Source organism: Camelus ferus, chromosome 34 (genome assembly GCF_009834535.1).
Source record: "Camelus ferus isolate YT-003-E chromosome 34, BCGSAC_Cfer_1.0, whole genome shotgun sequence".
Classification (NCBI taxonomy): Eukaryota; Metazoa; Chordata; class Mammalia; order Artiodactyla; family Camelidae; genus Camelus; species Camelus ferus.
In genome coordinates this window covers 16,645,660-16,662,487 of record NC_045729.1, presented here as the reverse complement: position 1 = coordinate 16,662,487, position 16,828 = coordinate 16,645,660, and the positions used below count along the sequence as shown (strand labels likewise).

At 52.8% G+C, this 16,828-nt stretch overlaps 2 protein-coding genes across 11 annotated transcripts; both read right to left on the bottom strand.

The window, feature by feature from the left end:
* Window positions 1-129: 129 nt before the first annotated feature.
* On the bottom strand, window positions 130-7,912 carry ACRBP (acrosin binding protein). The gene is made up of 10 exons (XM_032473386.1): window positions 7,333-7,912; window positions 6,865-7,071; window positions 6,593-6,687; window positions 5,995-6,112; window positions 4,923-5,391; window positions 4,338-4,470; window positions 2,339-2,518; window positions 2,065-2,232; window positions 974-1,057; window positions 130-452 (listed from the first exon to the last, which is right to left on the bottom strand). Exons 1-10 carry the CDS (start codon window positions 7,373-7,375, stop codon window positions 330-332), a joined length of 1,620 nt encoding a protein of 539 aa, XP_032329277.1. The 5' UTR covers window positions 7,376-7,912; the 3' UTR covers window positions 130-329.
* Window positions 7,913-7,982: 70 nt separating this feature from the next.
* ING4 (inhibitor of growth family member 4) lies at window positions 7,983-15,237 on the bottom strand. 10 transcript variants are annotated; one of them, XM_032473396.1, is made up of 9 exons: window positions 15,108-15,160; window positions 14,447-14,782; window positions 12,167-12,238; window positions 10,314-10,480; window positions 10,020-10,134; window positions 9,731-9,839; window positions 9,332-9,479; window positions 9,016-9,077; window positions 8,274-8,914 (listed from the first exon to the last, which is right to left on the bottom strand). In XM_032473396.1, exons 2-9 carry the CDS (start codon window positions 14,451-14,453, stop codon window positions 8,875-8,877), a joined length of 720 nt encoding a protein of 239 aa, XP_032329287.1. In that variant the 5' UTR covers window positions 14,454-14,782; window positions 15,108-15,160; the 3' UTR covers window positions 8,274-8,874. The 10 variants fall into 10 exon arrangements, 9 of the variants coding, with proteins under 9 accessions (XP_032329282.1, XP_032329285.1, XP_032329280.1 ...); XM_032473391.1 differs by lacking the exon at window positions 14,447-14,782 and having other exon boundaries at window positions 7,983-8,914; window positions 10,029-10,134; window positions 15,108-15,222; XM_032473394.1 differs by lacking the exon at window positions 14,447-14,782 and having other exon boundaries at window positions 8,273-8,914; window positions 9,332-9,476; window positions 10,029-10,134; window positions 15,108-15,236.
* Between the last annotated feature and the right edge of the window lie 1,591 nt (window positions 15,238-16,828).

Here is a 16,828-nt window from a genome sequence, read left to right as displayed (position 1 = left end):
CCATTCCCATGGTTCCCTCACCTGCAGATTGATCCATAAACCCAGGGGTGGGAAGGTTGAATCCTATGGGGCAGGGTGGCAGGGTAGCAGGGCTGAGGGTGGGATCTTAACCAAAACAGGCCACACAGGTTGAAAATAAACACTTTATGTAAAGACATCCTTTAAGATGGGTGGCGTCCCCATCATGGTCTTCTCTGGGACTGCTGATCCAACCCAAGGGAAGCATGAATTGGAGCCAGATAAGAGACCCATAAGGGGCAGCCTGGGATTTAAAAGCAATGGAGAATGTGGAAAGGTGGGGCTGGGGTGGGGACAGGATGGAGACCAGCTCATCCGGCTTGGCTTAGAGTCAAAGTGCTAAACTCCTGGCTCCATCGAAGCACGAGGTCCTCGCTTTTGGCCTGGGTCAGGACCGTGTACGTCTCGTTCTGCAGACATCTCATGCGGGACACCTACGAGGGGATTGGGTGCACACAGCCCACAGTCAGGGAGCCAGGAGCCAGAGATGCCGTGGTGGGCAGGTGTCAGAAGTCCAAGAACCCAAGGCAGGCACGTGTGGGCAAAGGGAGGAGAGAGGAGGAAATTCAGGTATGGGTTTTTAAAGCGCCAAGAGACACCGCATAACCCAAACCCCATCCTTTCAGAAATGAGGCTGGAGAGGAAGTGATTTTGCCCAGATGACTTGGTGAGTAAGAGCAGGCCAGACTGAGGCCTCAAATCTGACACCTAACCAGGCAGGGGGTTTTCCCACCTGGCACCCTCCCTCCCTCCCTCCCAGAGCCCTCAGCCTAGGAGGGATGCTCACCCCCAAATTGGAGGAGTGGGAACAGAGCTCCAAGGAGGCCTCTACCCAGAGGGTCACCCTCCCTCCATACCCCTACTGCTCAGACACCACGGGGGGCTCAGAAGAGTCCCGCCCACCCCTGGAAACCAACTGAGGGGTGGGTCGGGGAGGGCAGCGTGAGGAGCTCACCTTCCGGTCCCGGTTTCTCATCATACACTGCTGGCTTTTGAAGGCACAGTAGTTAGGGTACTGCACGTATTCTGTGTCACAAATCTAAGCCAGGAGCCAAGGATGGGAGGTGGGAGATATTAGAAGCCTCACAAGACACCAGCTCTCTGGAGCATGCCCACCATGGCAGAACCAGGACAGGGGTATGGCCTCGGATAACCAGACCCCCCACGGCACCTGGGGTGTCCCCTCTGCCCTTCCCATCCCACCCTCAGTCACAGTTCAGCTGCTGGGAAGAAGCCAGGAGCTGGAGATGAGAAGGGGCTGCCCTGCTGGTCAGCTTTCTGGGAATGAGGACCGGGGACGGTGGCACTAAGGACCCAGGGCCCGGGAAGGTGCCCAATAGTGGTCCCATCACAGGGAGCCTCCTGGTGATGGTTTAGTATGACCTTGAGGGAGTCACTTCCCTCTGAGGATGTCGCTCCCCATCTGTAACTCCAGGGGAGCGGCTGAGATGGACCAAGACCCCTTCCAGGTCTAGGGACCCAGGGAGAAGAGCTGGGCAAAAGCCCCTCAGCTCAGCTAAAAGCCCTTTCTCAAGGTGCCCCTACTTTTCCTCGCCGTGATTTTTCCGGCTGAGCCAGAGAAGGGAGAGCCTGGCTCTCAGCCAGGACAGGTAGTTCCACAGGGGAGGTAACTCCCCTGATTCCACCTAGAGGGAAAGCCCTGGAAGATTCTGGAAGGAGCCTCCAGATGGAGGCAGGGAAGCCTGAGATCAGGACCAGTTGCCCCTCAGGCATCACTCACTGTTTGCTGTGGAGATGAGGCCCCGCCCCCGCAGGTAGAGGGCAAACTGGGACCAGAAACTGTCTCCTGCCCCCTAGTCCTGGCCCCACCCAGCCCTCCGATTCCCACTCCTTTGCTAAATACAATCCTGCTCTACTGAGGGGTTGGGGTGGGGGGTCCACTGGAGACAGGCAGGAGGCTCCGCAAGGACTTGTTCTCAGAAGCCAGGGGCCCAAACCGCCTTCCACACCCTAGGGCTCCCAGGAGCAGGTAACCAGAGGCACCAGGGTGAGCAGGTGGGGCTGAGCTCTGGGGAAAGCTCTGACCCTGGTGGGGAAGTCCCCGTCCTGGAAGCTGAGGAACTCAGTCTGGAGCCAGCTGGCGACTCGACTGTCTTCGCAGCCCTTGGTGGCCAGCCGGGCACACCAGAAGTCCATGCGCAGCCCACCATATAACTCCAGCCCGTAAAAGCGGCCTGATTTTGCGGTCCCCACCTGTGGCACAGGGGATAGGGGAGAGGTGCGTGTTCCGGCCCTCCTGCTGCCCCATCCTGCCTGGAGCCTACTCCCTCCCCCAGCCGCAGGCTGCCGCATGAGGTACCTGGGTGCCAATGGACATGCTCTGGGACGTGAGCAGGGGGCTGATGAAGGGCGTCTTGTGGGAGATGTCACACTGCTGCCGCTGCAGGTTGGCCTCTGAGTGGCACTGCTCCAGTTTCAGGGAGCAGAAGTCACAGAGGGTACACGTAGCTATGTGTCGCCGCCCAAGGTTGTCACAGACCTGAGGACAAGTGCGGTTGAGAGACTGAGGCTGAGGCCCTCCCAGGCCTCCGCCTTCCAGAGCCGCCCCGCAGAACGTCTCCACATTAAGGCTCTTCCAGAAGCTCCTCTGACTTTTCTCTCCTCCTCCCACCCCAGCCAGAGTCCTCAAGGACCTCACATCAGCTCTCTATTTCTTCCTTTTCCTGGATGATTTATCTTCTCCCAGGTAATCTTCATCACCTTGCCGGTGACACCCAAACCTTTAGCATCAGTTCTGACCTCTTTTGCAAGCTCCAAATCCCCATGGCCAGGTGCCCAACAGTTGTCTGACGTAGCCTATCTGAAAAAGACTCATAAGCCGCCCCCTCTCTCTCTGCTAATGATAATGCTAATATTTGCAAACAGCTGGCAGGCACAGTGCTGCACACCATGGCAAGAAAGATCGTCATCTCACTTACAACCCTAGACTAGCTTAGGTACTAATCATGTGTCCGTTTGACTCACGAAGAAACTGAGGCTCGGTGAGGCTGAGAAACTTGCTCAGATACACGTCTAAGACACAGTGGAGGTGGGACATTGCTCCAGGTGCTTCCAAGTCCAAAACCTGTATGTTCCCTGAGAACCTAGGGGAAGACACTCTTCAACGTGGAGCCGTGCATCTCTCGGCCAGACTCTCCGGCCCGATCTGGTTTCTGCAACCTTCCCAGGAGGGAAAGCCACGGGCACAAACCTCTTCCGCTGCCTTGTTTGCTCCTCACAACAGCACTCGGGGGTCGGGGGAGGCATCACCACATCCCTAACCGAACATCATTAAATTCCCTTTTCCTACCAAATTAAATACAAATGCTTCAGGCTACCATTCGTGATTTTTCATATGATGACCCTTACTATCACTTTGACTCCATCTCCAGGTAAAACAGGGTTCTTGCTGCTCCCTTAAGCAAGCCAAGGGCGGGAGCGGTAAGCTCATTATTCTTGGTCCTGCATGAAATCTCTCCTTTTTCTCACCACAGAGTCTTTGCACGTACTGGTCCTTCTAGCAGGAACCTCTTACCAACCCCTCCTTTGGCCTGGTTAACTTCTTTTATCTTCAGATCTCAGTTTAAACATCAGTTCCTCTAGGAGGCATTCTGCTGTCCTGCCAAACACCACATCTGTGCTCCCCAGATGCTCTCTGCCCTTTGTCCTTAGTCATGTGTTGATCTTGTCACCCTGTTCTACCTGTTTCTGCGTCTGTCTCCCCACTAGACTCCAAGAGGACAGGGGACTGGCCCTGTTGTGCTCACTGCTAACGTCTCAGAGACCTAAGCACAGAGCTGCTCATGTCTCAGACACTGAGCCCAGTCAGTATCTGTTGAACAGTGGATGAATGGATGGCGTACTAGCTCTCAGCAAACGCTTGCTAACGTTACCGTTTGAAAATTTTTTTCAAAGTCCTGTTTCCAGGGAATGGGACTTGCTGGGTGCTTAGGACACACAGAGCTGGGATCTCTCTACAGGTCCCTGGAATGAGCTCTATGACCCCTCTAGAGAGGAGAGCTGCATCTAAGGTAAAGCCACGCACTGAAGACAGTGAACTAGCTCAGGCCTAACAACTAGAAGCCGAAGAATGAATACTGGACTGGAGTCAATTCCAGACTTGGTCTCGAGCCTTCCTCCTTTAAGGGGAGCTGGAGATGTCCTTCCAAAGAAGGGATTCTCACTCGGAGAGACTCTCTCCAGCGATGCCTCGTGCTTTCCGTGGCCCCGCCCGTCCCCCACTCCTGAGGTCCAGTACAGTGCCAGGCCCAGAGGATGTCCCATGAGCCTGGACCCGTTAAACAGCATAGTGGGCCTACCGACTTCCCGAAACCAAGGATCTCATCCTCCAGGTGCTGCCAGGCCCTGGCTGTGGGGGTTATGATGCAGGTGTTCTCCACAATCGAATAGCACAGTGTCAGCAAGGCCTCCACGTGGGGCAGCTGCAGGAGGCTGCAGGGACACACGCCGGCTGCGGGAATGGTCCAGACAACCACATCCACTCCCCACCCCCTTCAGCATCTAGTCCTAGTCACACACGTTCCACATGCTGCATGGGGCCTTAGAGGCCTCCGGACCAACTGCCTCCTTTTAGAAAAGGGGAACTGACACCCAGAAAGGGAAGTGAAAGTTGCAGTGCTAATCAGGCCCAGAGACCAGACCAGAACGCAAGCCTGGCAGCTCTAGGTTCCACTGTATCACTGCGAGAAAGGATGTCTAGGGCAGTGCTGAAGCCAGCGAGGGCCACAGAACAGGCGAGGCGGGGACTTGCTGCAGCCAGGCAGATCTGGGTGGGTCTGGAGGCTGAAGCTGGCCAAGTGGGCTTCTCCTTCCCAAAGAAGACAACAGGGAGGGCTGGGCTGGTGTGTGTGGACGGGAGGGGGGCAGTTCAGAACTTCCGGTACCTGCCGGTGCTTTGGGCTTTCCGAATGTTATCCTCCTCATAGATATCATTCATTTCATCCATTTCCTGGACTGATCGGATGAGCTCCTGGAGGTTCTCCATCATCGTGGGGGTAGACTCCACTTCCCGCACCCGGGCAGTGAAGGAGAAAGGGTTGGAAGAGACAAATTCGGACTGGAGCTTGGACTCGGAGTCTGCCTGCAGCCCAGACCTTGCCTCCAGGGCCTCCTCTGTGCCCTGTCCTTCCTCCTGCTTCCCCTCCTCCTCCTGCTCCTCCTCCTGCTCCTCCTGCTCCTGCCCCTCCTCCTGCTTGTGCTCCTGCCCTTGCTCTTGCTTGTGCTCCTGCCCTTGTTCCTGCTTGTGCTCCTGCCCTTCGTCCTGGCTGCCCAGGGACAAGGAGGACTGCAGCAGCTCTTCCACGTTGTTGTTAAGTCGCTCTGGCCAGGGCTGGAAGACCTGTCGTTCTGTGCCTGCAGCAGGGTTTGAGAGGGACCGAGAGAGAGAAGGGAAAAGGCTGGTCAGGCTTCTGGCCCCAGTGGCTTTATTCGCAGAGGGATGCACGTAAACACAGAAACACTAATCACACACTCACTCAGTCAAGGATAAAAAACACGGAAAAGAATATGAACATCAAAATAAAAAAATATTACCCTGGTGATTGTGGTGGTGGTGGTGGTGGTGGTGGTGTGTGCCCCCGTCCCACCTCCCTTACAAGTGCTCCTCTCCCCAACCCACTTCAAATTCCACCTTCTGTCCCGATCACTTAGGAAACACCACATATTCTAAACAGCTAGCAATCAATCCTTTCTGGAATGAAGATGTGAGCTTAGGAAAGTCCCAGAGGACTTCTAAATGCAGGAATGTTTGGGGGATCTAGGAATCAGAAAATATTCTGGGATAGGAAAGCCCCAACTTGTATTCATGAAAAGCAGGCTCCCCCTTACGTAAATAGCTGCCCACGGCTACCTCCTCGGGCTCAACATCCTCCCGGCTTCCCTCCCACTGACACCTTCAACCCTGGGCTCGGAGGAGGAGTAGCTGGTAGTCTTCCCGGGGCCCTGGGAAGGCCTCACCTGTGATGTGGGATGACATGGGGGAGGTCATCTTGGTAAGCGGCAGGTCAGGGGAAGTGTCTGCCTCCTTGAAAGTGTTAGGTGAGAGGATTGAGACTGGCTGGGAGCACCGGACTCTCTGCAAGGAGAGAAGGAAAGTGGGAATGCCTTTCCCAAGGGGCCGATTTCTGCTCCAGCTCATCCTCTGTCCATGTGCCTCATGTTTGCTCTCACAGTTCCTGGGCAGGAATGAGGGGACATGGCCCCTGGTGGAACCTGCTAGACCTGACAAGTGGTTGCCTTGCAAGATCAAAGTCCCATCTGGCCCACACTCTTGCCTTCAGTCTTTTGCATTTGACTCTGACTGAAATCACCACCCTGTTGGAAGAAAGGGAAGGGCTTATCTCTTCGCCTCTTCCCTACTTTTCTTGCAGTAACAGGATTGTTCTGGCAGTCTGAACGCCCAAGGTGAGACTGTACTTCTATATAATCAGGGTAAATGATGGCAAAGTGGCAGGAAAGGAGGAGCTAAGGATGGCCTGGGGCCCTTCCTCAACTCTTCACTGCTAGCCTCTCCGTAGGTCCTGGCCACGACATCCAGCCTTCGTCCTGGCCTCACCTTGGCATAGTAGACGTGGTTGGAGCAACGGTACTGAGTAAACTGGCAGAAGGATTCAAACCAGGAGGCGTAAGGGAGGTCCGAGCAGACAGCGCCTGGGGAAGGGCGGTGTGGAGGTGAACACACTGGGCAGGGCAGAGGGGACGTCCTCCCAGAGCGGGGCAGTGGGCTCCTGGGGTCTGCAGAGCGGAGCTGGCTCAGGGAAAGGAGCCAGCTATCCCCTTCCCCTGTGTCAGGTGAGCTCAGGGCTGGCCCTCCAGTCGGGCCCTCACCGTCGGGCACCAGGCCGTGGTTTTCATACTGGTCCAGCTGGACGAGGGTGGGGTTCCGGCAGCCGTGGGTGGCGCGGAGCCGGCAGGTGGTCTCCGCCTTCCAGGTTGGGGTCAGCAGCGCGAAGAAGCGCTCATACTCTGTGGTAGAGAGGGGGCTGCCCGGAGTGGAATCCTGGGCTGAGGCCGGTGCCAGAGGCAGGAGCAGCACTATGGGGCGGGAACGGACCACGGCTGGACCCGGCTCCGACACCCGCGGGGCCGGCCTGACCCAGCGGGAGAGTGGGGCGGGGACCCGGGGACCCGGTCGTCTGGCCGCCGAGGCCGCGGGTGAGGGTGAGGGGCCGGGGGTAGGGGGCCGTCTGCCCGCAGGGAAGGTGGGGAGGGGTCGGGAGCGGGGGCACCGGGCGCCCGGGGGAAAGCGGCTGAGACACTGTGACGGAGGGCTCCGGAGGCGGAGGACGCTCTCACCCTTCAGGAGTGAGAGCAGGGAGCCGGCGGCTAGCTGCCTCATGGCCCCGGAGGATCCGCCCGCGTTCCCGGGACCGAGCGGCCTCTAACGGGCCAAGTCAGGGGGTGCGAGGCCGCCCGACGTCACAAAGGGCGGGGCGGGCCGCGGAAACTGACGCGGCGGGGGCCCGGGCGGCGGGTGTCGCATTCCGCTCGAGAGGACAGGGGCGGCAGGTGACCACTGACTCGGTGCTTTCGATGGAGTGGGTCCTGCCTGCGTTGCTCTTCACCGTATTACCACTTCATCTCCCATAAAGTGGGTACTGTTACCCCTACTTTATAGACGAGAAAACCGAGTTCCGAGAAACCACCTGCCCAGGAAGGGGTGAGGCCTGGAAGCGAGGCAGGCGGTGATGGGGTGATGGGGCGATGGAACGTACTAAGGCAGTCGGGCTGCCTGGGTAAGAACTAGAGAGGAAGCCTCCAGGTAAGGAGCCGAAGGGGAAGCAAGAGCCAGTTCAGGCGCGGAGAAAATCAGCCGCGAGGACCGCTCAGCCTAAGGAAATGGTTTCCAAGTGGAGGTGAGCAAGACGACTCGTTGGCGTAGGGAAAAAATACTTGTTTTCTTGCTTAGTATTTAAAACAAGTCAGGCTAATACTTACTATAGTAATTCATGTGTAAAACAAACACACATTTATTGGGAATCAAGTGAAAGGTATTTTATGGAGAAAAGATACACAATCTTAAGCTGTGTTAACCCCTGGTCTGAGGCACAGCCCCAGCCAGCTCTGTCCTCCTCAAGCAGAGAAGCTGATGATTCCGGAGCAGAGGTACCACTTCTGGTTCCATGTCTCGTCCCACTTCTGACATGTCCGCCTCCTGCCTTTTAGCCAACTCAAGAGAAGGCAAAAATCTGCTTCGCACACGTGCTAAAATAGTGTCTCTACAATAAACACAGCAGACCAACACGTACAGCTTTTATTCACCTACCCACCTCCTTTACACGTGAGATATCTGCATTCCACCCCGCCCCTCCCACTCACGAGGCCAGGATGAATCCTCTTGGCACAGAGGAAGGGGTGCCGTGCCCCTTCAACCAGGGCCACAGCCCAGGTGATGTGGGGGAGCCCCTGCTGAAAAAACCAGGAAGAGAGTGGAAAAAGTTTATCACACGATGGCCCCCCACGGGGGGAGCGAATTAGGAGGCTGGGGGAGGGCCCCACGCTACTGCCTCAGTCCTTAAATACAAAGCAAGGGGAGTGAAGAGGACCATCCCTCAAAAATGCAGCACCAACCTCAGCATGGAGGCAAAAGGACAGTGGGCAGGACCACCTCCCTCGGGAGACGGGGGCTGAACGAGAGCACATACCATTAGTGGCTGCGGCACCCCCCCTACCAGGGTTTGGGTGCAGCTTCAGCACCAGGAGTGGGAGGGGAGGAGAGGGGATGACGACGCTGCGCCATCCACCTCTCCCTGCCCCCGGCCCCGGCAGGCATCCCTCTCCCCACTAGCCCAGGTCAGGGGATGTGGAAGAAACTGTGCTGGAATCCAAGGCCCTTATCTATTTCTTTTTCCGTTCTTGGGAGCAGCGTGGGCAAAACCTAAAAAAGAATGCGAGGGAGAAAGGGGAGAGTGAGCGAGAGGGAGGATGCCCCTGGTCACTCAGCTGGGGGCTGTCCAGCTCTCCGCAGCTCTCACTCACCACTTCCCTCGAGGCTTGGTGGTCAGCCCCACACAGGCAAAGTGGAACCACTCAATGGAACACTGGGAAAGGAAGAAGATGGAAGCAGCAGAAGTCAGGGACCGGGGGGGGGGGAGGGCAGAGGAAAGGAAAGAACCCCCCCTCCCCGACTCCTTAGGAATATTCCCTTATTCTGTCCCTTGGGAGAATCCTTGGAAGTCCCAAGGCCAATCGACTCCAACCACCTTCCTCCTATCCCGAAGTCCCACTATTAACCACCCTCTCCTTGTCCCTTCAGGTCCCCAGAACCCCGATCTTGAGGCAAAATGGTTCTTACATCAGGGTTGTCACAGCCAATCATCTCTCCGTAGGAGACCTGGTGACAAAGGCAATAGGTGGGTTCGTTGGGATCCACAGGCATATCCAACACATCAGAGGGGTGGACACTGCCAAAGGTCACTGAGGGCATCCCATACTCAGGACTTCTGCGTGCCAAGAGGAAGAGAAGGTGTCATCTGCAGGAAGGGAAGCTACACCCTGAGACTCCCAGAGGTGGCAAAAGGAGACCCTTATGGGGCTAGTGATCTGTGGCTTCTCCTCTGCCCAAAAGATTCCAAAATAACAAGAAGGGTAGTTGGTGCAGAAGACAGAGAGAGTGGCAAGGGGCAGTGCGAGTGGGATGGGCAGTGGGAAAGAGCAATCCGTCACTTGGCCAAGTGCTCCCTGACACACTCACGTGCGCACAAGTTTTAACTTCTTCTGGGCGGCCTTGGGGGCTTCTTCATCCGAGTTTTTCCCTTTGGAACGAGCACGAGCAGCTTTCTTCTCCTTTTGAGTCCTGCCTTCTAGGAGAGAGGCGGGGAGCCAGAAGGCAGGGAGACAGAAAGATGGGTTAAGTCCCCTTCTCCTGCCCCCACCTGGTGGCCTGCCCTCAGCCCTCAGAGCTGAAGAGCCCCTGGCTTCTCCCTCTGGCTTCTCCCTTGGAATCCTCGCCCCTCTGCTCACATCCCCACCCCCCTCCTCACTCTTTTTGCCTTTGCTGGAAGAGCTGTCATAGTCACTTGACTCAATCTGTTTCTCCTTCAGATCAGCCTCAAAACGGGCCAGGTCTGTGTCCAGTCGCCGAATGTGTTTGTCCACCTGGGTGGGAAGGAAGGAAAAGGAAGAGCTACAAGGCTGGTTCCACCAGAAGAAAACAGACTAAGACAGAGTCTGTGGCTCTCCCAGACCCAGAACAGATCCCAACACAGCTGAAGGAGGGGTCGAGGACCCCGAGGAACAGATGGGAGGTAGGTGGGGAGCGGTGAACAGGGCCATACCATCTCATAGGTCTGCATGGCCAGCTGCACCTTGTCGTCACCAAATTCCTTGCACTTGCCATAGGCCTCCTGGATCTGTTTGAGAAGGGCCAATTTTTCCTCGGAGCTCAGGCTGCGGGCGCTACTCATATACTCAGTGGCCAACTTGTCAATTTCAGCCTTCAGGTCTACAACAGAGACAGAGGCCTGGTCACAATGGCCCCTGGGTGGCTAGGTGAAACACACTTCTTCCTCTTGCTCCTTGGACCTTTTCCATGGACCATCATAACCTTCGAACTAAAACGCACTGAACGTTCCTAGGCACTGGGCCGTGTACTCAAGGAATGCAACATATTCACAGTATTTGCTGTAAAGGTGCCTTCAGGTGCTGAGAACATTGCTATCATATCTGGAACTGAAATTACTGAAACAGAATAAAGGATTCTTTGCACATTGCATTAATGTGAAGTATAATTTTGTTGATGTCTGAAGATGCTTCTTTGCAGGGCTTGCTGCCTCTTGAACCATGAGTTTTGTCTCAAAAGCCATCCAGTCTCTCATCTCAAAAACATCCCAGAACTGCTCTGAGTGCTGCAAACCAGGCTGGGTCATGTGCTGCTGCCGGCTTCCAGGCCTGCGCGTCTATGCTTCATTTAAAGTGAGGCCCTAGTCCACTCGTGTAACGCTTCTTCTACTTCCTGCCCACCCTGACTTGCTTATCATTTACAGCTTGGTTATATTTCCCATCACTTTTGTTCTGTCTGTTCATTTTAGAGACTGCTCCAACATTTTAATACTGGAAGGCTGATGGCATCCCAGGACACTGCGACTGTACATGCCTACTGCCTAATATTTGGTAGCGCTCAGAAAAGATGTGGATGGAGACACAAGTGCGACTGCAACATGGTGCAGCAGGAGGAACAAGGACCTGTGTGCACACTGTTTCTGCCCCGCTTCGCTAGAAGCCCTTGGAGGAAGCTGGGAAAGCATGCATATAGTTCAGTCAGCTCCAACTGTCTTTCTGTGCGTGAACTCAGGAGCTGGAGCTGTATAAGACCAGAGCTGGGGCGCAGCATTTGGCAGGCAGTTCTCAGGGGCCTGCGTCCAGGATTTTAGATGATGGTCACCTTTTCATGAGTAAACTTAACCCGAGTAACTTAAACCACAGCTTCAGGTGTCCTAATACCAGCTCATTACATCCTGGAGTAAGGCTACATAAGGATACCCTACGTGTCCTCCAGCAGGCATGGGGGATAGCTCCAACAGACACCTTCCACCCTGAAGGGAGAAACTTGATCACTGAAGTATAGCCTCAGCGCAGCCAAACCTGGTCAATGCCCACGGAAGGCCACAGCTGGCATCTGGCGCTTCTGTTAGGTTGAAGGACGTAGTGTAGAGATCCTGAGGTTAATTGCTTTTTTCCTTCTTTCCTTCCTTCTCTCTTTCTTTTTTAAGAACTTCTCATGTAGCAAAGCTCCTCTCTAACAACGTGAGTTGCAGTCTAAAGCCACACCGAATTTTGTGATAGTCAAGTTAACAGTCCAGTGGAGTACAAACATTCTAGTCTTCCTATAAACACACTGAATATGGAGAGGAGAAATGATTCCAGGGGTGACTTTGGTTCTGTGAATTCTTCTTGAGGAAGCTACAAAGAGCACAGCACCTCTGAATCCTTGAGGCACTGTCCCAAATCTTCATGTGTTATGGAAAAGCGGATATAGAAATGTGGGTTATCATTACTCTCCTTTTAAGAATTGCAAGAAAGTGAAAGAGAGAAGCCGCTGCTCTCCCAGCCAGACCAGATGATGTGGTAACACCAAACAGAAACGACCAGACACGCTCATAACACACTGGACTCCTTACTCCATACATACCCTCTGTTCTTTGGTCCAGGTCCCTCATGAGCTGGAAGTTTCTCTGCAGTTCAAAGGGGAGGTTTTCAATACCTGGGAAGAAGAGAAGAAACTGATACTCCCTGCACTTCCTAGGTCCTACAGCTGCTTTTGAAGAACAGGTCCAAAACAGGACTCCATTTTCCTGTCTTTGAACTGTCAGATGGTCTGTGACAACATTCATCATTCCTCTCAGGAGAGGCCACGTCCATGTCTCTCCACAACCAAGCCCTCCATCTCTGCACAGCTTTCCCTCCCTTCCCCTCTTCAGTGACCCTACTCTACAAATCAGCCCCTCCCTTTCCTTTATTTTCAATCTCTACCTCCAAGCTCCTAGTCCTCAATTTACAAATACCCTCCTGGCCTCCTCCATCACTCATCTCACACACACTTCCAATCTGCATTCTGGATGGAGCCAGAATATTCTTTATAATACACAGATTTGATCAAGTCACTCTCCTGTTTATAACCCTCTGGTAAGTTCCTATCACAATATTCTTAGTCCTGTTCCACACCTCCTGGCCCTTGCTTACCTCACCCCAGCCTTAACTCAGGCCAGCGCCCTGCTGCGTGCTCTCTGCTCTATCCCACTGGCCCTCTCTGAGTGCCCTTCCTGCCATGTGGCTTTCCACATGCTACTCTCTCTGTCCGGAATGCACCTCCTGGTCTTCATCCCACCTCCACCGTACCTGTTGGCCTATTAAATTCCTGTTTATTCTTCAAAGTTCAGCTCAACCCTGAATTCCCCAGACTCTAACAAGTGCCCTGGATTATACTGCCAAGCTATTCTATCTCTACCCTTTTTGGCGCTTATCCGATATAATTAAACAAGTAACTGTGTAATTAGGTATTTGGTATCTGTCTCCTCAGCTCTCCAGAAGAGTTGGACATGTCTGTCTTCTTTTCTATTTCCCTAGTGTTTAGAACTATGATGTGCATACAGAGGGTCCTCAATAATTACGTGAATAAATGCATAAACACTTAAGTCTTAAAAAGGAAAATCTCTTCCCATGACTCTACTCCCAACTTTTCAAATGCCTCTATGGCTTTAACCTATAACCTCAGGTCTGCCACCACCAGTTTACTGAGATTAAGTCCCCAATGATTTACTAAATCAAATGATCCCTTTTAGGCCTACCCTAAAAAAAATATGTTTTCAGCAGCTGGCACCATTTTTTCTCCTTCAAGTAACTTTCTTTGTTTTAGGATTCCAAATTTCACCATATATTTCCTGGTAATTCCATCACTGACGTTTCCTTAGCCTGTCCCTTAAATGTCAATGTTTTCTTGAGCTTACACTTAATTTAATCCTCTAATTTTCTCACTTGGTTTCCTCGAATGATCTCCATTTCCTTTACTCTCACAAATACAATTACCATTCCTATGTTTAAATTTAAACTGAATTAAATATATTACTGTCACTCCTGAATTTCTTAACTTATTGATGATATATTTTCCACCTCACTTCCCAAACAGGAAATTGAGAAGTCATCTTAGAGTCTTCCTTCTCTCTCCTCCACTGAGTCATTCAGTCAGTCCTATCTAACCTTTAAATACTTCTGTCACTCCCTGAGATCAGGTCCTCACCTCTGACCAGGACTATTATCACTAATTGATGTCCACGTTACCAATGTTATCATGTTCCAATTTATCATCCATCAGTTATTTTCCTCTGTAAAAAAAATCATTCTATTTAAAAAAATCTGTTTACTCCTCACTAAAGTGCAAGCTTCGTAGCTTGCTTAAAAGACCTTGCACAACCTAGCCCCAGCCCCCTTCTGTAGTCTCATTTCCCACTCTTGGACCTTAGAGTCCTGCATATCAAACACTCTGGTCTCACTTTTCCCTGACCTTACCACAAACCCATCACAACTTTGCTGATGCTTTCCCCAACCTGCAATTCCCTCCCTCTCTCCTCACTGGCAAATAAACAACCTTCAAGACTCTATTCAGGGGGGAGGATATAGCTCAGTGGTAGAGCCCTGTTTAGCACACACGAGGTTCTAGGTTCAACCCCCAGAACCTCCATTTAAAAAAAAACAAAACACTATTCAAACATCACATACTCTGTAGAGCTTCACTTACATCCCCGGGTAATTAGCTACTCTTTTTCCAGCGTTATCTACTGTTCTTTCAATGTATTCCTATTATTTCACTTGTCACACTTTTATAATCATTTACTAGCAGAATCTGTGTCCTACTGGATTCTGAGCACTTAAGGGCAGGGGCTGTGTCTTACTCATTCTTGTATATTCCTAGTACCTGCCATTACGTCTGACCCATCGCAGGACCTCAAGAAACGAATGAACGAATTGACTTCCAAGGCCAAGACAAATGTAAGCACAGAGGTTGACAGGCTCCCTGAAGGGCTGGGTTACACAGATAGCATAAACACCAGATTTCCATGTGATGGGAATTGGATCTTTACTCCAAGAAGAGAAGCCTTCCAGTTAGTCATCTGACAGTCTTCACACATAACTCTCCATCCCCATGAGAAGCCGCTTCTGCTAAAGAACTGGGCAAAGGAGCCACGAGCAGTTCTTTGTCGCTGCTCCAAATGGCAGTGGATGATACACTAAAACGACGGATTCAGAACGACTTTGAGAAAAAAAAAAAAATACCCTGAGGTCGGAGATCCTGAAGGTGGGGCAGCAAATATTTTCCCAGGTATGCCCACCAGCCCTTCAAGAGCCGTCCCTCAGCCCCGCCGCGCAGCCCCTCCTTCTCCCGTCTATATCCCAGAGCGAGGCCTCGACCCCGCCGCCCCGCCCCCTTTCTTCACACACTCCAGGATTCTCTCTCACGCAGCCCTTCACGATCGTGACCTTCTGACTACCAGGACTTCGGGGCCGTAGATCTTCTCAGCCCCGACCCACCTCCACCCCTCTGTGACCCCTGACCCCCTCCTCCAGCCTGCTCTTACTGTCCAGATAATGTTCCAAATACATCCCCGCAGCCATCTTGAAGCAAAACAAAGCAACTTCCGGTCCGCCCCGGAAGTGACTGAATCGCGACGGGCGCCCAAGCTGTCCTCCTCGGCCTGGAGCCCTTCCGCCCTCACGAGGGGAACTTCCGTCCTCTGTACAGCGCCCGCCGGGACGCCTCCGCGCGGCACCTACACTCGTCCCTCGCGGGGCCGCGGAGCGCCGGTCGGCGGCGGCTGCGGCGGAGGGCGCCATTTTGCATCCTCGCTCAAACTTCCTCTCCCTCCAGGACGGGGATGTGCGGGCGTGAGAAACCTGTCTCTTTAGGCTTATAGTCCATAAAGAGCCCTTTGCAGCAGCCGAGGGTCTTTCTGCCCCTTTGCGGAATGTGAATCTGGTGACTAGGACATCTGGTCACCTTCTCAAGTCACTAGTTTCTTACGGAAGTTGAGGGAGGCGCACCTGGCCGTGGGAGATTTATGCCCTCCGCATTTCTGTTCACTCTCAAGAACACCAGCTCCTCAGGGTTATGTTCTAACGTGGAAGCAACTCGTTATTTATAAACTCTACTGGTAAATACAAAGAATTGCTCACAATAAAACTGCGATTGTCCACGCCTTTTGTCAGGGTTCCTGTCTTTTCATACTCAAGTACGTTATACAGTGACAATACTTCTGGCCTTTTTCTCCTGTTTTGGTCTCCCTCTTTATTCGAGTTCACAAAAGATGTTAACTAGCACCACGTTCTGGAAGTACTGGGACACGGAGCTGTCACAGCTGGGCCAGTTGGATGTAGCTCTCACCCTGGTCCGCTATTGCACAGCAAAAGGCACGCTTTTCATCAGGAGGGAAAGCCCATGCGTGACAGGCTGCCACCAACTCGGCAATCAGAACTCGACGCCTAGAACACGATCGTAGTGTTAGGACAGTTTTGGAGAACACCGTCTCCCCTCACACATTCTTGATAATAATATCACATAGTAGGTTTTCAATGAAACAGATTTTCAGCCACATAATTTAGATCAAATAGGTTAAAAAAAAAAAAAGGGCAAGGTTTACTACTGAGCAGGTGGTAAGACAGGATCTAGAATAGAATCTAGAAGACTTCCCTCTAATTGTAAGTGGCATGCCCTTGGATAATTTAATCTCTGTGCCTATTGCCTTCTCCATAAAATGGCTGTAACGCTACCTACTTCACAGGGTTGTTGCTGTTAAGTGTGAGTGTATCCCTTAAAAAGAACAGATTCTGGCTCCAAAACCTGCGATGAAGGTAGGGCTCTCAGCCCCTATTCAACAGTTGGTGAGAACAGGGGGAAAAGCAGTGAATATTTAAGAGGCTAACAAACACTGGCATATTTGGTCATCCGTGCTCCGTGCATCAGTGTCATACCACAGAGTCAAACTATCTTGGATGCCCACACAAGAGACTGAGCCCTAAATTAAGAGGCATTATTTCATTGCCTGTCCACACGCCACCAGGTAATGAACGCAGCTGCCCAGCAGTCCCACAGACAACAGCCACACTGTCAGATGTGGCAGCATTGTCACAACTTTTTCAGTGCTTTTTTAATTCCCAAAAAGGATTCTTGGTGGTGATCTAGCCCAATCCCTTCATTTAATACCTGAAGAAGCATCACGGCTGACACTGGTTGATGGGAGAGCCAGGGCTGAAGTCCAGGTTTCCTGACCACGTTCTATCCTCAGCACTACAACTGTCCTGC